The sequence below is a fragment of the Ictidomys tridecemlineatus genome, chromosome 2 (assembly GCF_052094955.1).
Source record: "Ictidomys tridecemlineatus isolate mIctTri1 chromosome 2, mIctTri1.hap1, whole genome shotgun sequence".
NCBI classification, from domain to species: Eukaryota; Metazoa; Chordata; class Mammalia; order Rodentia; family Sciuridae; genus Ictidomys; species Ictidomys tridecemlineatus.
The window spans coordinates 215,382,474-215,402,192 of record NC_135478.1 but is presented as its reverse complement, the minus strand read 5'-3'; the positions used below and the strand labels follow the sequence as shown (position 1 = coordinate 215,402,192).

Here is a 19,719-nt window from a genome sequence, read left to right as displayed (position 1 = left end):
AACTGAACTAAGCAGTAACCTCCTAGCGTGGGGTTGGTTTCCAGGGGGAAAGACCCTTTTATCTGAGCTCAGAACACTGAAAGGGGGCAGGGTCAGCCAGGAGAGAAGGACACTCTCTTCACCCTTCTCCAGGAGTCTCTTGGGGCAGAGCTGACATGCTGTGGAAGCACCTCGGCACTTTCTTTGCTGAGACGATTCACTAATTGCACGCCATCAAGAAATGTGTGAGATGGAAGTGAGATGGTTTCCCCAGGGCTCTTCTTCATCAGGAAACACATTTTCACTTACCAGGCGGTGCCCATGTGTGTCTGCTAGAGAGTCCTCTCTGCTTCCCTAAGCTTGTCCTTGTTCTCTCTGATCTGCTAGCTCTCTGGATGGCCCCACCTTCTCTCCTTCTTGACACACACTGTCTCTTCTGCTTACATCCTCTTCTTCCACATAAGTGATGCACATTTCCTACCCAGCACATCGGTTTTAGGTGTGCGTGTGGCTCGGTTTGCTCCATCTGGACTCATTTTATTCTTATCCTTCGACAGGGCTGTGAGCTACCGTCCCTCTCCTCTAGCTGTGATTTTTGGGAGCATAGGGGCTTAGAAATACACTTTAGATATCATCTTTTTTAACCGCTGATCACTTTATTTTACAGGAGGAGAGGCTGAGGTCCTGTGAGGTTAACACCATCCAAACATTTAGGAGTGGAGTAGGGTACAGGACTCAACTACTTAACTTTTAACCAGGCTCTTGCCTTGTTTTCTCCTGCTGCTGGGCCTCTCTTTCTTCACCCAGGATGGGACCAGTTTTAGATCTGGACAGGAGAGCCCCTGCTCTGGCTGTCTTGCACCCGTTCCTTCTTCATGGGATGAGCAGTCAGCAGGACAAAGGGATGTGTCTACCAGAACTCTGCCCTGCCCCTTCTAGACCTGCCCTGGTAGCTGGGGTCCTAGAATTCTCTGACCATAGGGCCTCTGCCCATTTCCAGGGTCTGTGTGGTTTTGTACTCTGAGTCTGCTCTTTGAAGAACAAACCAGGTGACCAGGGGGTACCCCTGAGGCCAGTGGAGTGGCCATAAACAGTTCTTTGTGGAGGCTGTGCATGGAATTTGAACTTAGGCAGGTGCACCCATGAAATCCTTCCCAGCGTATCAGGTCTGGGATTCAGTTTGACCTTACTTATAGAAGACATGAGATTCCTGAGTCCAAGACAAAGGGCCGTGTCACCCAGCACAGGAGGCAGTGTGAGCACCAGGGAATTTGCCTCAGTTCTCCTTGCCCTTGAGTCCAGGGGAGATCCAGGTGGGTGCTGTGCTCTCAATGGGTTTGTGGCCTGAGCTTGGAGAATCTCCTGCTTTTATAGCAAGTACTAAATAAGCCTGCCTTTGTGCCCAGAGGAAGCATTACTTCTTTTCTCCAGGTTACCATCTTGATAATTGTTCTTGAGAACTGGCCCATATAAGACAGGGCCTCTGGTCTGGCCGTCCCCAGCAGAACAGCTCCTGTGCTCCTCCAATGTCTCTTCTGGACATCATACGTCCTGGGTCTTCAGGACCGTCTGACCCCTGTGGTAGACCAGGGATGGGAAGAGAAGCACAGCAGGGCTGCTGCTGGCATGGCTCTGTGCATCCTAGTAACCTCCTGGGCCTCTCCTGGGGAGTCCAAGAATTCTAAATTCAGACGTAGCCTGGGAGGGCGCTGCGAGCAGCCGATGCTGAGAACGCCTCATGGACAGTTGGCCTGGCGTGGAGCTGGATGAGGAGGAGCCTCAGGACGTGTGGCCTGCGGCTTCTGCTCTTCTCTTTCCCTAGACTCCACAGAAGGCGGAACATGCCCGTCTTGGCAGCCATCTCTACTGTGATCAGAATTAAGAATTTCTTAATTTTGTTCTCTGACCTTCCTTGTAGCTAGAGTTCTTCTCCCCAACACCCCATTTCTTAATTCTTTAAGATCACTATGAGATTCCTGGATACGGTCTCTCCAGCCAAGTCTGGGCTCCTACTGCCCTCTGGCCCTCCTGGGCGGTTGGGTCTGCACAGCTGTGTTCCTTTGCACTGGTCACGCTATTGCCCTCTTCTGTATGTGAGATCTTTGCACTTCCTTTAGACTAATGGTAGCTCCCTGCCACTCACAGAGAAGCCACACAGTCAGATGAACGGCGGAGAGTATTCTTTTGCTTCTCAAGTGGAAATATCTCAAACTTCCGAGCTGTTGGGGACTAAACCAAGTTCCCCAGAGGGATTAGAGGGACATTTTAGTGTAATTTAGTGTAAAGTTAGAAATTCTACCAACCAGGAGATATTCTAGAATCCATTTTTTTTTTTTTTTATGTTCCTGGCCCAGTAGGTAATACAGTAATTTGGAACTGGTGTCTGGATTTTCTTTCTGATGGTGGGGGAATAAAACAACAAAACTAAACTACTGTAGCTTCTAAATATGGCCGGTGTCATTTATGCATGTTCTATGATTTCATGGAAATGTAGGGTTCCAGCATCAAACTAATGTCACAATTGTCTTCTGATGTTCACTTGAATGTTGGAAGTTGATGGCTACATAAATTGAAGCATGTTTAAGATCTAACCAATTATTAAGGCTTAACTTTTGTCATTATCAAAAATGCACAAACATACATGTATGCATTTGGCATAATGAATCTCACTATTATATATAATTATAATGCACCAATAAAAATGTACAAACATAAAAAAAAAAGAAAAAGAAAAAGAAAGAAATGCTTTCTGGTCCCTGGGGGGAAAAAAAAAAACTTCCCGTAATGTAGAAATCACTCGGATAGAAAAAAGACACGTTTTGTATTCTTTTTTTTTTTCTTTTTAATTTTGGCCGGAACCTCATGAACATGCCTCAAATTTAAGCCAGAGATGGTTATACAAATAGGCATTAATTCAAAGTTCAGGAGTTTTAGCTTATGTAGTTGTCTTTCGTTATGTCACACTTAGTGTTCAGAGGTTTGAGATAGCTCTTGATTGTCCGTAAGTGTCTTCACGGAATGTGTAGACTGCTACTTGTCAACATCACATCCCTCCTCCTCCTCCCCCTTATAGATGTTTCAGCTTTTGGACACTCCTTCCAGCCCTTGAACTTGCTGGACACTAGCTCTCCATGACGAGGCTGGGCCAGGAGGGGGATTATGGTTGGATTTTGCCTCAGAAGGACATCATGCTTTATCCCATCCTGAGGCCACCTGAGATTCACTGGCATATTTTGTGCATGTGCATGTACTCTAGAATAATGACAGAATTTTTTGATTATGTAATCATTTTACATTTCATATAATAACATACCAGCCACACCTTATGAACACACACACACATCATATAGCCAACTAATGATATAACTAACGTTATATAGAGATATATACATGTGACTAACCTATACATACATAATCGTACAGTTAGTTAATGTGTATATTTCACCAATTAATATTTAAATACTGCCTACGATATCCTCTGATTCTGTGTATCCTGTTTAGTTCCATTTCATTAAAAAGATACACAAGTCACAACCCAAGTAATTTTGCCACTCAGTAGTGGTTCATAATTGGGAATTTGGAAATTACTGTTCTAGGTGCTCCCAGAAGGATGTAATAAATTTTCTTCATCTCTGAAGGGGGCTGATCAACCCAGAGAGTGTTTTAGATACACACGTATGTGCACACACATCATTGCCTATTGATTTCCATTCCTAAGTAAGATGTGTTCCAAGATTGATGGGAAGTGTGTCTGCAGAGAGGTGCGGGTGGAAGCTCCCAACACAGCGAGTAATTGGGAACCACCAGTTCATTCTTCTTCCTGGGTCTGGGTTCTGACTCCAGTGGTAAATTAGGTACCTGAGTGTCCAAAGTCCCACCTGCAATAACTGTATGGTTATTCTCACTGTCTTTTGCTCTCTCTTGTAAATAAAGGAAATAGAAGGAAACAAATTAAATCAAATACAAAGATAACACATGAGGCTGCTGATTCGTTTCCCGGTTATTGTAAGATGGTGTCTCGCACTCTTGGGTACTTTTAAATGTTTTGCCCAATTTCCTCTGATATGCCTCACAAAATACAGGGGATGCTTTATTTTGGGCAAGTCTGCCAGCTGCTTTCGACTGCTCTTTTGGAAGGAACTATATGAGGATAGCCACTAAGTTTATTTTTACATCTCGCCATAGGACAAAATCCACATTTCCAATCAAGTGTTGGACACTCCAGTTTAACAAGTCGTGAAAAATCTGTTGGCCCAGATAAATGTATGCTAAGAGTATTCCTTTCTCTAAATTAAGATCTTGCTCCCAGAAGCCCAAGAATTCATTAAGCCATAATTAGCCACGATCACTGATGATTTAAAATACAATAAGAAAGGGGAAGTTTATATTGAGCTTTGAAGGCACCATTGGGTCTGTCCTATGGGTGACTTTTTTATAGCTTTAGTGTTAAAATAATTTTTCCATTTCATCTGAAGGCTGCCTTTTCTCCACCCAGCCCTTCAGTAATCGGGGTAGCAGCTGTCATCCAAGTCCTCAGTGCAACAACTGCCTAGTGACATCTGTCCTGGTGGCACCAGAGAAAGTACCACATCAGTGCAGATCAGCATATCAGTTATAAGGTCACACAGGCTTGGCAGTAAAAAGGACATGCTTCATCTGTCCTCTGTGAACAGAGACAGCAAGTGCTTTTCAAAGGAGTTCAGCAAACCCAGAGTGCCCCAGGAGGGGTGATTCTCCCATTGTCCTATTAGCTGATGTGGTCAAGGAAATGATCTTTGATTAGCTGCATCGTCTCAGGACTGTGTAACTGGATGAGAGGCACCTACTGAAACTCTACCTGTAGTTCCGAGGTGTATGCTCAGGTCTCCCTCCTTTCTGCTCTATGTGTACCATTGAGCAATCCTAAAGCCATGCCATCTCTACTTGTTGGGTTTCTGATAAAGGGACAGGTCCTATCTTTTCCATTTGTCTAAATAAAGCCTTGACTTCCTGGGACTTCCTGGGACCTAAAGCAGGGTGAGGAATACCTTAGATTTTTTTTTTCACCTGCATTTCATCTTTGGTTACATCTAACAGTGTACCACAGAATGTTTATTTGCCTTTGTGGTTTCTTATTTGTGCTGTTATCACTGAAGTTTTGCTAGTGTGCACTTCATTGCTGTTGGCCTGGGTTTTAATGTGGCTGTCCCTTCTGTGTGGTTTGGTCCTTTTTAATCACATTTTCATGTCCAATGGTGGACAAATCTCTTCATTGGGCTGTTGTCAATATGATGTTACTGTGATTGAATTCAAGAAAAATCTACTTAACTAAGCAGTATATCATAGTTGATTTTACTAGGTGACTGATTAGGCACTGTGCTCTGCCATATTAGAAAGTACTCAAGCAGTGGGGTCAGACTGTTCTCAACATCTTAGTCTTCTACTTACTAGTTATATGAATTTCAGACAACTACTTAGTATTTTAGCATAAGCAATTCCTATAAGCAATTCCTAGAACCCAGTCACTGTTATTTTCTTAGGATGAAAATCAGGGTGGTTTTTGTTGTTTGGTATGAGTGTATACGAATTTCCCAAAGTTTATTGGGTCCTAGGAACCTATGTAGCTGTCTGAGTTGGACGAGTTAATCCACTTTGCTCTGATTAAAATCTGCCAATTGTTGGTTCCTTTGCCCGGTTGTCATTTCTACCATCAGACCAATATGAGGATAGCCACTAAGTTTATTTTTACCCACCTTCACCCTGAGCAGGGGACAGCAGCACACAGCATAGAACCCATCCCTATAGCCTTCCACCAAAATTCCAGACTATAAAAATATGCATTTTAAACGGCATGTTTGCTCATCTTAAAGAGCTGGATTATAAACTGTTAGAAATCAGGGATCGTTGAACAACCATTTTCATCTGCAGTGGATTCAGCAGATAATCATCTTTGAGTTTGGAACGGATGCAGTATGAATGTCAAGTGAAGGGCCCTACAGTTGGTAAGCATAGAGCTTCCCACTTCCTCCAGCCAGACTTCAATGGTCCTTCTTCCAAACTTGTAGCATTTTGCACCTGTAACTGGGTGGGGCCACCTTGAACCTTGGCTTTCTATCTGTGGGCTTTAGGTGGATCTGCCTGCTGGATGTCTGTTTTAGGAAGGACCGGGTGCCTCCTACAAGACTCTTCCCAACCAGAAATCGGAGGGGAGGACAGATTCAGAGCACTGTGTGAGATTTGTTTTCTTAGCTATTCACACTCTTAAGACCTGACAAGGAGCAAGGGATGGGCAAAGGGGAAGCGAGGAGTGTTTGCCAGTCAACAGGGACATTGGTAAAAAATAGAAATGATGGTTTCACTTTCAAAAACCATAAGATTCTGGAGCAGAAGTATTGGGGCTCTGTTTCCATCTGGAAAGATCTATGTCACAGAAGTCTGGAAGGAGAGAGCTCACCCACTCCCACAGAGCGCTCCACTAAGCCTCAGCACCTCAGTGCCAACCAGCACACAGGCACCAGGAGTGCCCAGGGCACAGCTGAGGTGCCCAGCAAAAGTGTCAGGCATCACTCAAGAAGACCAAGGAGGCAGGGGTCTCTGCTGTAGTTCAGCAGGCAGCGAAGACCTTACAAATTGGTATCATAGAAGGTAGCCAGCATCCAAGAGGAAGGGGTTTGTGCTATGTGGTCTTGTCCCAGGGCTCACTAGTACATCTGCCTGCAAACTTCCAGAAACACCAGCCAGGAGAACCTAACAGGGACTTCGGGGCTGGCTTTATAGGTGGTAGCTAATCCAACATGTGCTGTGACCAGCAGAATCTCAGCTCTGTGAGAATGGATGCTCGCTCAGGAAGCGGCTGGGCAGTGGATTACTCAGCTCGTGGTTTTGAAAAGGCAGCTGTGCTGATGGCCGCAAGGGAGGTATTCTGGGGAAGGCCTGCGAGAAGAGAGAAGAGGTTTGATGAGGGAAAAAAGATGCCGTGGCAAAGGATCACTTAGTTATAAACTTTTTCTCCAAGTGGAATTTGCTTCATTTTAATTTATTTTTTGCACTGTTGGGAATCAAGCCCAGAGCCTTGCACACGGTAGGGAACCATTCTGCCACCTTGCTAGATACCCAACCCTTTAAGTGCAATTTAAAATAATCATGTGTCAGTATTTCTCAACATGCAGAATGCTTTTAAAGAATATATATAAACATAAATCACGTCTAAACTGATGGTACTTTTACATAACCAGAAACAAAAAAAGTACAAATGCATGATTTAGTTAAAAAAAAAGACCTCCACATTAAAAAGATTAATTTAATGATAAATTAATAAAATTAATTAATTAATAAATTAATTAAATTAATGCTATCACTTAATGGGATGAATGATTTTCCTTGACTTATTAAAATTACACATTACTTCTGCTTTGTAATGTGCATGTAGGATCACACAAGCTTTTTGGGTGGGAGGGATATTGGGGATTGAACTCAGTGACGCTCAACCACTGAACCACATCCCCAGCCCTGTTTTGTATTTTATTTAGAGACAGGGTCTCACTGAGTTTCTTAGCACTGAAACTGGCTTTGAACTCGCAATTCTCCTGTCTCAGCCTCCTGAGCTGCTGGGATTTACAGGCGTGTGCCACTGCACGAAGCCACACAGGGCTTTTTGAGTTCAGAAAACTTCAGATACATATGCTCCTCAAATTCTTGCTTCCATTATCCATTTAAATTGCTGAAGCAAAACCTTTCTTATGGCCAGCCTGCCCTGGATTTGCTTAATTTGGGAGAAGTTGTAAGCCATGGAAAACCTTGCTTGTATGTCCAGCACCTGAAAGCTCTTCAGATGATAGACTGAGAAGCAAGGTGGCTAGGAAAGCCCAGAATTCTGCAAACCAGTGGTTTGCTGATGTTTTCCAGTGAAACTGTGTGGCTCCAACATCACATCACTGCATGAATTTTCTGAAAATCTTCAAGACTCAAGAAAACACATCTGCGTATAAAAAGGTTTCCACTTTGCTGTGTGCATGGAGTTGGGGAAAGAGACAAGGGCGAGGAGGGGCTTCAGCTCTTTCCTTACTCTCATGCAGAATTCACACAGATCGTCTGGTTCAGAAGGGTGTGCACTCAGCTCCCTGTCTGTGCCTTGTCGTGTTCAGGATTTGCAGAGAGTTTCGCCACCTGCTCTTTCTGGGTCCCTGCTCTTTCTGGGTCCCGATGTCACACAACCTGGAGCACAGACTGCTCTCTCATCCCCAGACCTCTTTGAGGGAATGTGCAGTTGTCCACTTTTTATTTCTCTGCCCCTGTTCTGCCTTTCCCAGGAGGAAGAGGCGTGTGTATTGGAGGCTGATTTCTCAGACCCCTGGCTCTGAGCCTGAGGGTCTGGCTGAGCAGGCCGCTCTGCTCTTTGGTATTTTGGCTTTGTTTCTAGTGTGGAGCTGCTGTGAGCCTTTGAGAACCACTTCAGCTCTGAGGTGCAATGGCCCTTTGCCTCCTTGACCTTCCTGTTTTTCATCCTTCTCTTTCCCCTTCAGTTTGCCATCCGGATGCCCGCTGTTCGGTGACACTGTGACCATTTTAAGTCACAGGTGCCACCTCAGGCCAGCCCTTCTGGTTTTCTCTGCTGGTCCTTGTCCTCTCTCTTGGCTGTTCTCCTTTCTTATGTTTTCATCAGTGTTTCTTATCTCTCAGTGAAGAGGGTTCTCCTCGTAATCACCGCCACACTAGGCCATTAAGGCTGCTGTGAACACACTCTAAGCTGAGCGGCTTATAAACACAGATATTTATTGCTCACAGCCCTGGAGGCTGGAAACCCAGGTCAGGGTGCCTGGCAGACTTGTTTTCTGGTGAGGATGGGCTTCCTGGTTCTAAAAGCTGTCTTCTAGTTGTGTCCACACGTGGTGCCAAGGGAAGAATGCCAGTCTGTCCATCCCTCATAGAGGCAGTAATCCTACTCGAGGGCTCCACCCTCATGCCCTACTCAGAGGCCCCACTCTTCACCACCGCCGTCATATTTGCCATATAATTTTTTTGCAGTGGGCGGTGGGGGGTGGGTGACAAACATTGAAACCATAGTGACCATCCAATAGCAGTGTTCGCTTTCCTTTGTTCTCAGCGTCTGGCAAGCAAGTCACATCTTAGCAGGGATCATTTGAGGGCTTTCTCTTGTTCAGAACAGAACAAGTGGTTAAGGTGTAGAGGTTGGTTCTGAGCTTCAGCAAGCTCTGGGGCAGTGGTACTAGCAGGTACTGGCATCCATATCTTCTCCCAGAAGAATCTGTCCCTCAGAACTCTGGTTAAATTGAGACCCAAGACTGCAGCAACTTCCCTGGAACCTGAGTGGAGGGGTCACCAAAATTCATCTCTCACCTCTCATGTCCCTTCCTGGCTCTTGTTTGTTGCCCTTGGCAGAACTCTTCTTCAGCAGCTCCAGAAGCTTCAGACTCTGGTGATGGGCAAGGTTTCTCGGACCTGCAAGTTAGCTGGCACGCAGACTGGCACCTGCCTTATGGTGAGTTTCCCAAAGGGACAGTGTAGGAACGACCCCTGGCCCCGTGCCCTGTCCCCAGTGTCTCCCACCTTGTCAAGTCCAAGTGCTGTGCAGCTGGAGAGACCTTGAAGCCTGCTCCAAGCATGTTCCTCTGCATGTCATTACCGCAATGTGACCTGAGGATGTAGTTTGGCAGACTGCCCCTTGATGGAGAGGATAGTCCGTCTTCCCACTGTCCCAGGCATTGCAGATCTACAGGTTTGCTCTGTGGAGTCTGACATCGACAGCTCCTGTGTTCTCTCTTCCCCTTCCAGGTCGTCGTGTTGTGCTTTGCTGTTGCGTTTGGCAGCTTCTTTCAGGGCTATGGGCCCTATCCTTCTGCCACCAAGATGGCGCTGCCCAGCCAGCATTCCATGCCAGAGCCGTACACAGCCTCCGTTGGTAAGAGAGCACTCAGCCACTTGGGAAGTATCTTGTTTTGCTTCTGTGGAACTGGATTTCTCAGCTTTCTGAAAGGAACCTTATATAAACTCCAATTTTTAGAAAGAGGTACTAAAAGTGGAGCTTCTCCATTTGCACACAGGGGGCTCTGGGGCTCAGGGTACTGGTTCCCCTTGTGCCCCTCACCCACTGGCCGCAGGCAGCCGTGGAAATTCTCTAGAGCTTGGGAAAGTTCAGCTTGCAAAATGCTGCTCCAGACTGTGTTCCTTGATGTGTTCTTCTTGAGTTCTGATGAGAGAGTAGGATGTGGACTTTGAGAGGGGGCAAAGTAAGCTTTCTCTGACATTTTAAGAGAACTCCTGTGATTCTGCCTCCGCTGAGTGGAATTACATGTCACCATAGTCAGAGTTTGTGAAGCAAAGTTGAAGAATCAGTCTGCTTTTCCAAGTATTATGCCGAAGATTTACAGATTGTGGAGCTCAGGTGTTAGATAAGAGGATATAAACCCATGAACTCTTCTAAATATGCAGGAGATAAAGGGGTAATGAGTAAGAAACACATATATGAATGCATACCTGTGCTAGTAAAAACAATCGTGCTGTTAGAAGGTACTGAATTTGGTATAGGGACAATTTGGGGGGAAAAGGCACACTCATACATTGCTGCTGGGACTGCAAATTGGTTCAGCCAATATGGAAAGCACTATGGAGATTCCTTGAAAAACTGGGAATGGAACCACCATTTGACCCAGCTATCCCACTCCTTGGTTTATACCCAAGGACTTAAAAACAGCATACTTCAGGAAGTACCTGGGTGTGCCCATGGTATATATTTATAGCAGCTCAATTCATAATAGCTAAACTATGGAACCAACTAGATAGCCTTCAGTAGATGAATGGATAAAGAAAATGTGGTATGTATACACAATGGAATATTACTCAGCAATAAAAGAGAATAAAATCATGGCATTTGCAGATAAATGGATGGAATTGGAGAATATCATGCTAAGTGAAGTAAGCCAATCCCAAAGAACCAAATGCTGAATGTTTTCTCTGATATAAGGATGTGATTCATTATGGAGATGGTGGGGCAGCATGGGGGCACTAGATGAACTTTAGATAGGGCAAAGGGGTGGGAGGGAATGGGAGGGAGCATGAGGGTAGGAAAGACAGTGGAATGAGACAGACCTCATTACCCTAAGTACATATGAAAACAAGAATTGTATGACTCTACTTTTTGTACAACCAGAGACATGATAAATTGTGCTCTATTTGTGTAATGTGAATTGAATTGCAATCTGCTGTCATATATAACAAATTAAAATAAATAAAATTTTAAAAAAATATTTGTGGTAATTACCAGATAGGTGTATCTCTGCCAGGTATAGGACAGAAGCACGGGCCTTTCCAAATGAGTTCAGTGACCTGTTGGGAAGTTTGTTTTCCCCAAAGGAATATTTCTTTAAATTTTGGGAGCCAATGGGAGCATAGCTTCTATGTTGAGGAAAATTGCTGCAGAGCCATCTAGCTATGTGGCTGTCCCATAAAACAAAGGATATTGTCTGCAGCCTCTGGTTTATGGCTTTGGCTTCGTATCCTCTCCCCATATTCTTGATGAAAATGCCTTTCTATCTTCCCTCCCTACAAGACCTGCTCAATGGGGACGCTGCTTGTTTTAGCTGAGTCTGGACATCTCCAAGTATTTGACTCCTACTTGCGTGAATGTTTTCCCTCGATAGTCATGGGTGGGTAAGGAGGGGAGTTTTATTTTCAAAGCACTGGGGGTGGTAGTGGCTTTGTGTTTATTTTCTATTGTTCTTCCAGCACTGTATAATTGGTATAATTTTTCAGTGCACAAACTCTGAAGCCCTGAAGCCTTTATAGAAAGCCGAATCCAGTTGGCATCCTAAGTCTTGGACCAGAACAGCACATCAATTTTCATCTGCCACTGGCCCTGGGCATTGGGAGGGAGGAAATATGTAGGACTCCAGTTTTTTTTTTTTTTTTTTAAACACCTACTTGTTTTTCTCTGTCCTTAGTGAGATCCAGGAACCTGCTGATCTATGAGGAACAATCTCCCCTGGAGGAGTCCTCCAGTCCAGCCTCGCCTGGGGAGCTTGGGGGCTGGGAAAGATCCTCCCTGCTCAGGGCCTCAGGGCTGGAGTCCCTGCCAGATGTGGATCTTCCCCATTTCATTATCTCCAATGAGAGCGGCCTGGAGAAGTCTGTGCTGTTGGAGCTGCAGCAGCACCTGTGAGTCCTAGGACGGCTCTAGCCCCATGGTGTGCGGAGGATGGGATCGGGGGAGCCACCTGTCAGGGGGCTAAGGACTCTCCTAGAGACCTGGGATGGTTCCTTGGCTCTCCTGGACCTGTTTCCACGACCACTGGCAGTAGGGAGTGTCTGCCTCTCAGCCATGGTTTCCCAGAGTGGGGAAAAGGCCTAGTGGAATTCCCTGATGTCCCCAGCATCAGTTGGGAGCAGGTAGCGGTGGCACCAGAGTGAGAGAAGGTCTGAATCCCGCTCAAAGCCGCATAACAGCAGTGTTGGCTATGCAATCCCTCCGACTGTTCTCTAGCTTCCTTCCAACCAGAGGGAAAATAAATGTTTTGTTGTATATCAATATACATTGATAGTTTCTGTGTCAATTCAGATGTATTAACTCTAACTGTGGATTCAGTATGATTTACCTGCAATGCTTGGGGCTAGACATGCTTTGAATTGAGAATCATTTTTTATTTTGGAATATATTTGCATATGCTTAATGAGATATCTTGCTGCTGGAACCCAAGTCTAAAGGTGAAATTCATCTGTTTCACATATATCATAGACACATAACCCAAGGGTAATTTTATACAATATTTGTAGTGCTGCCTGCACTCTAGTGTTGACTACAACCTTTCACATGAGGTCAGGTGAGGGATTTTCCATTTGTGGCATCCTGTTGGCCCTGAAAGTTTTAGATCATGGAACATTTCAGAATTTGGATTTTTGGTTTAGGGATGTTCAACTTATATAAACTTATAATTACATATTTACATTGGAAATAATAAGTGTTTAGAGTCCCTGAGTGTGTATATTTTCCCATATTGCAAATACCTTGTATTGGGCTCTAATTCTCCTTGAGTTGTTTCTCTTAGATAGTTATGGGGAAAACATACTTTTGAAAACATAAAGGCTGATAGGACCACAGGTGTTGTTCCTGGGGAAAGTACCTGGGTGTGCCCATCAGCATACCTGGGTAGTATAGTTGGTGATTCAGCTGAGCTCTGCTCCTGGGCTTCCCAGCACTCAGGCTGTTACAGTATCAGTAGGAAAGATTGCATTTCACATTCTTCAGCCTTCTTTCTCCACCCATTGAGGGAAGGTTCACATTTACATATATTTTATATGTATCATTATACATGTACATTTAACATTTACTAGTGCCGAATGTGTCAAGCACGTTACAAGTGTGCTGTCATATAAATCCTTTTAACTACCCGAAGAGGTAAGACATTATCTTTATTTCCATTGTAGAGAAAATCTGGAGCCACCCTGAAGCTCTGTTGGATAGAGCTACTGGATGATTTGGCTCATAACTCCAAAAGGGAGGACATCAAGCCTTCTCTCCTCTTTACTAAGCCTTTGAAAGTCCCATTCAAATTCCCCTTGTTTTGGGGTATCTCCTGGATAGCGAAGGCTTCTTAGCTCCTATCCGAATGCCTAGAGACTTCTAGGCTGTTACCCAATTTGATAATGTCTTTATTTTCTGTTTTAGTATTGTTTCAAATTAATGCACCTTAAAAAATCCTTATCTGGATTATTAGGTCTTCAAGGCCAGGGATTAGCCATTATCCTTTTATTTCTCCTTCCCAAAATTTAGCACCGGGCTCAATATCCTTAGTAAATACAGTCATCTAAAGCAATTTATAATAACCAGTGTACAGCCACCATGCTTATCCTCTGGGCTGGGATGCCTGGTCTTGGGTGGGGATAAAGGTAGGAATGTGGACAAGTGGGTAGCAGGGGACATTGAGAGGAGAGAATTAACTAGGGAGTGAAAAAAATAAGCCTGGTCGTGCCCCCCCCCACACACACACCAGGGTTGCAGCCATCCAGGGATCATGTGACACTGAGAAGCATGGGATTTGTAGCTAAAGGTAGTGGCTAATATTTTTTTTTTTTTTTGATGCCTTTACAGGGTCAGCACTAAACTGGAGGGGAACGAAACACTAAAAGTTGTAGAACTCGACAGAAGAGTGAACACCACCTTCTAATGAGGCCGCCTCCACCCCCACCCACCCTGCTTCCCCTACCTCTGCTTCTCCATCCCCACTCCACCTTCACGAGGTTCCCTCTGGGCCGCTGGGTCTTGATGGAGACATGGATGGGCGTTAGTGGTTGGGATGGGAGACCAGCCTGGGTTTTCCGTCTTCTTGCCCTGCTGCTCCCGAGCCCGAGGGACCTGGCATCTCTCCTCTGTTTCCCCTACTGCCATAGGAAATTGTTTCAGGGGCGGGGTGGGGGTGGGACAAGCAGGCTTGTTTCCACCTTTAGTGCCAAAGAGATACTGCCTGATTCGCCCCTGTAAGGTGTGACCCCTGCCCCACCCAAAAAGAGATGACTGTTTCAGATGAGACCCCAGACTCTAGCCACAAAAACAGCATGAGGCCAGTTGGGATTTGGAAAGCACTGACTTTTGTCCTCCCTTGCTCACACCTGGGCCTCCAGTGTGACAGCCCCATCAGCCCTGGGAGCTCCCGGGCATCCTGACAGTACCCTCTCTCCACTCTGCCCTTGGAGCCCTGCTGGACTGCCCCCCACTGTGGTGCAGGCAGACTAGGGCCCCCGTCATATTCTCAGGCCGCAAGTGCAATGCCTGAGGCATCAGGCTTTTCTCCTCCAGGCAAACCTGCCCACCCCGTTGCTTGTAGAACCTCCCCCCAGCCTCTCTCCCCCCCCCCCATAGTTCTGCCTTCCCAGCTTCTCCTCCCCGTTTGTAAATAGTATTTATTAGCTTGCCAAGGCTTCCCACTGGCAACCATGCTGAAGAGATTCAGGGCCTCCCTTGAAGCTAGCAATATCTTCTGTTGGCCTTCGGACCTAAGAGGGATCCCCATTTTCGATATGATGTTTTATTTGCTTCCTTTTTTTTAATTGGAGGTCTGTAAAATAATGACTATGGAGAAATAATGCGTGTCCCCCTGTTGGATGAACTCAGAAGGAATGTGGCCCTGTGGCCAAATGCTATCTCCAGTTCCCACACCTGAGAAGGGAAGCCCTGTCCCCACGGCAGGCGTTTCCGAGGACCCTGCTCCTGCCCTCTACACCTGCCTCCCCCTCCCTCAGTCCCACTTTGCCCTCCCTTCACCATCTCGGCTGAGGGTGGGGGCGGATGGCGTCTGGTGTGCACATTCTTATCTTTTATGGTCAGGTTTGGCTACTTCGCAGCTCACCCAAAGAGATATAACCTAAGCCCCAACCCACTTTTATTATTATTTTTTAATGATTAAAAGTAACTTTTGAAGTTTAAAAAAATTTTTTTTTCTCTTTCATACATATAAGAAATGGAAATTGCCTTTCTGTTGTACAAGGTAGAAGACTCCCTTTAAATGTTTTGATGTTCTTGTTCCCCACCCCCAGCTTGTAAAAGATTTTGTGCAGGAAATGTGCTTGCATTGTGTACTTTAGTTTTTAGTAGCCGCTGAGGGCCTTTAGCACTGGCTGCCCTCCCTCTCCCTCTCCCTCTCTCGGTCTCTCTCACTCTCATTATCTACATGGCCAATGGAGCCCGTACCTAAGAGGGATCATGTCCACCTGGGCCTCCCATTACATATCAGATGTAGGATGTGGTGTCATGGGCATCTGCCATCATATTCCCTAAACAGCTCTCTGCTTTCTCTGCCTGGGTCCACTTGGGGTCACCAAGGAGAGTGACCCCTCTGTCTCCCTGCTGTGAGCGGAGGTTTGTGATGGGAGTTAGCTGGGCTTACCTCATAGTGTGTCAGAGCATGGTGGCCCTGCTGTCTGTAGGGTGCTGGTTGCTGGTTCAGACATCTGGGCTGTGAGGAGGAGGGGCAGCTAGCGACTTCTGCTTCTGCTTTCCTTGGCTCCACCCTCTCAGGAGTCTGATGCTTCTGGGCCTGGCTGGTGTCTGGAAACCACAGGCCTCAACACACACCATCCCTTTCTTTAAATGCCAGGTACTTATCACATGTAGGGGCACCTTTGGGGCCCTAACAGCAAAATCACAGAATTAACTCTAATAGGTGCTGAGAAAGGTACTCAAATGTAAGGGCAGAAGAGAGATACGGGCCAGCGAATCTATGTGCTGCATCTGAACCTGAAGGGGTTTATAGGAAGCCAGGGTAGAAAACCCCACTCTTCTGAATAGACGCAAGAAGAGGAAGGAAACTTGTAGCCCTTAGTGCTTTGAGGATTTTATTTTCTCCCTATCTATCCTTGCTGGACATTGCTCTCTCCAAACAACAGGGCTTTTGCTGTGGGACAGAAATGGAGACATACCCTCCCATTTGAGGAATGTCCAGAACAGGGGACATCAACCAGAGAGCTCAAATGGCCTCTTAAAGAGGCTTCCAAGAGCCAGCCTTTCTGCTTGTTTGAAAAAGTCTCTGTCCATCACGGTTAGCTTGGGCGAACTAAACGGTGGTCCCTTCAGGAGGACAGAATGGGGTTGAAAGGTCACAGAAGAGTGGGATCACACCAAATTGGTTCCAAATACTTAATGGATTTTTGCACAAGTCCTGTTCAAGGGTTGAGCTCAGAATATTAGTGGATTTGTTTTCCATAGCAAGCAAGTAGGCCCATAAATCAGTCAATAATTTGTGGTTAGCTCCAAGGATTTCAAACAGTGGCAGGCATTGGCACCTGAACTTTAATTTTGACAAATCTGAGACTGTTAGAGCAACCAGAAACCATAACAATAAATCTCATTACATTTTCCATCATGTAAACAGGTTTTCCCTCTTCTCTTTCATTGATTACACAAGTGAAAGAAATATCCTGCAAAGACTCAAGTGATTTTTTACTGGATGAGAAGTGAGTGACCCAGGCCCCCCACCCCACTCCGTGTGGTTCTTTCTACAGCTCTCAACTTTGCACTTAGAAATGGACACTGTAAATGAGAAGGCTCAGCGCCAGCTTTAAGAAAGAATTTCTGGGAAGTGTCAGGACACTGGAATCTCATAGAAAGAGCGTTCTAGAAAAGTCTTGACAGCTGAACTAAGTTGCTCCATGTCAGCAAGAGGTGGGGGTGGGATTCGATATCAATGCAGGCAAGATTAGATAACCTTTGGGTAACATAAACAATTTTGATTTGCAGATCTAGTTTGTAGACTGGGAAAGCAGCTGCCAGTTCACCTTATTTACAAATAACTATAAATTCAGATTGTTTTTCCCTTATTAATCTCTAGGTTCAGGTTGGATACCAAAAGGTGGTCTGAGCCTTATATGGATCAGGGATATTGAATTGATGCTTCTCTACTCAGGCACTGAGTCAGTGTCCAGTAGTTTTGTCACACATGCTTTATTAAAATTCTTTTTCAGCATTTCATGTCCCCTCCTTTCCCTGTTCAGACACCAAGCAAAAGCAGAAGAGCAGAATCAGAGGCCCCTCTGGGCCAGCTCCTCTGAACACAGGTGTGCATGTGAGCACCACCTCCCATTTGAGGCATGTCTATCCCTGCAACCTGACCAAAATGGGGACCTGGAGGAGGGAGAGAAGGCTTGGCCACCCTCTTTGTCCACCATAGGTCACTATTTTGCTTCTGTTGAACCTAATCTTTGAGAAACCTGGATGAGAGACCTTGGCATTCCTGCTTGCAGGACTGGAAGGACCTAGGAAGCCATTTGCCACAGAGGAGTCCCAGAGTGAGGGACCTCCCAATTGAAGGTTTTCAGCTGAGACAATTTGCACACGTAATAGGCTGAGCCTGCCTGAGAAGACAGGAGAGAGGAGGGGACTGTGAGACCGGGATCCAGAAGGAGCCAGAGACGGATTCCAGATCAATCATTCATCCATCCATTTATTCAGCTACCCCTCAGACTTCAGTTTGCTAAGAGAGCTGCCTGAGGCCACAGGCAATGTTGGGGCATAAGAGAGACCGAAGAAGGTTTATTTAATCAGTAGCTATTCAAAAGATCCAAGTGCTAGGTGTCCCTCTGTCTCTCTTTCCCTTTGTGCGACAGACACACACACACACACACACACACACACACACACACACACGCCTCCCTTATCTTTGATACTTACTTGTGCCTTAAATGTGCCTTATGTATGAACCCAGGACAACAGGAACCCCTTGTCCCGGGAGATGTTATATGTAGACTTATGAGATTGAAGTGAATGTGGGGAAAATAACTTTTTCCAAAACCTCAAAATGGTTTCCTAAAAGTAAGCCACTGTTTTTAGGTTCACCCATCAGGAGAAAGAAATAGGGTTATATCCATTAGGAAAATCCATTTTATAGAGGTGCAATCACATCAAAATAAATGGACAGCCAAGATTAAAGGTATTATAAATCCTCACTGCAAAGCATTTTCTGAGTGCAGAGGAACCTGGTCCATCTGAGGATTAATGCTTCATGCTTCTGTGGTCAGAGGGTCAAAACTCACCAGAGAGAGAGAGAGAGAGAGAGAGAAAGCCTAGGTGTTTCATTATTTGGGGCAACAAAATTCAGGAATGTTTTGTTTGTTGTGGTGTGGTTTCCATAGAGAAGGGAAATAATATTTGGTGTTTGTTGGCTGAGGTGTTGGATGTTGTGCTAAATAAGTTTGCATCTTTTATAGATACAGAAAACAAAGGCAACTAGTTAATCACCGAGAGGTGGGAGAGAAGCGAGTGAGATGGAGTAGGTTGAGCACATTCCTTTTGGAGGGCACTGTCAACGACGTCAGGCTGTGGCAGGGAAGAGTTTCTGCCAGTGTGGTGGCCCTGCTGCACCTGCTCAGCTCTTCCTCTCCTGCAGAGCGTGCTCCAGATGTCTGTCTCCTCTCTTTCACATCCCATCCTCTGTGAGTTCCAGCTAGCAGCCTTTGCATTTGGGAAAAGGGAACCCAGGGGTTTCAGCTCTATTTCTCTGCTCTTATCCCTCGCTCACCAGCTGCGTGGAAAAATGAACTTTTTGCACTTGTGGTCTACACTGCTTAGAAAATCTCTCTTTTAGATAAAGTGCTTTATGAGTCTATGGAAAACACCAGCACTCTCTGCAAACTGAGTGACCCTTTTTGAACAATGGTGAGCAGCCCCTGGGCTGTCATCATCAGTGAGCTTTAATGTCTGTTCTCACAGCGGGCTTTCCTCTCTCTTGTAGCAGGTTATATAGATCAGCAGTGTTTAAGTCTAAACACATTGTAAGTCTATTATCGGTCCTGTTGCATTATTTTTATGGTCTTTTATTCCCTATCCTACTAAGTAAATACCAAAAAATTAAAAAAAAAAGCTTTGTATTTAGTTTGAAAAAAATAAATTGAAATTGTAATGCATTTGTATTTCCATTTCTTGCAAATAAATATTTTTCTTAAATAGTAAAATGTTGTCCAGTCTTTAAAATCCTGGTAATGTGGTTTTAAAAGCATTTTGCCCTTTTCCGAAACATGGACTTATGCACGTACATCTAACCAATCTCTCCTGATTATCTGGTCAACGTGAAAGCAGCAGCTTATGTGGTGCTAAATCCAAGCCAAGAAATGTAATTGTTTTTTTTTTTTCAGCCAGTGACAGGAAGAGAAATCGTTTTCTCCAGAGATTTCACTAGCCTGACTGCTATTTGCGTTGCCTCCTCCAGCTATCCCCTAACTAGACTCAAAGGTCTCTGGCTTTGATTTTGCTTTCCTGGTCTC

The 19,719-nt window shown here is 45.2% G+C and overlaps 1 protein-coding gene across 1 annotated transcript in view; it reads left to right on the top strand.

Annotated features, from left to right (window-relative positions):
* The window catches only part of Creb3l2 (cAMP responsive element binding protein 3 like 2), a 113,369-nt gene extending 93,959 nt beyond the window's left edge, over positions 1 to 19,410 (top strand). Inside the window, exons 9-12 of the mRNA XM_005332410.5 lie at positions 9,358 to 9,457; positions 9,751 to 9,877; positions 11,916 to 12,129; positions 14,060 to 19,410. Coding sequence (XP_005332467.1) covers positions 9,358 to 9,457; positions 9,751 to 9,877; positions 11,916 to 12,129; positions 14,060 to 14,135 — 517 coding nt within the window. The 3' untranslated portion in view covers positions 14,136 to 19,410. The remainder of the gene's footprint in view (positions 1 to 9,357; positions 9,458 to 9,750; positions 9,878 to 11,915; positions 12,130 to 14,059) is intronic.
* Positions 19,411 to 19,719: the final 309 nt, after the last annotated feature.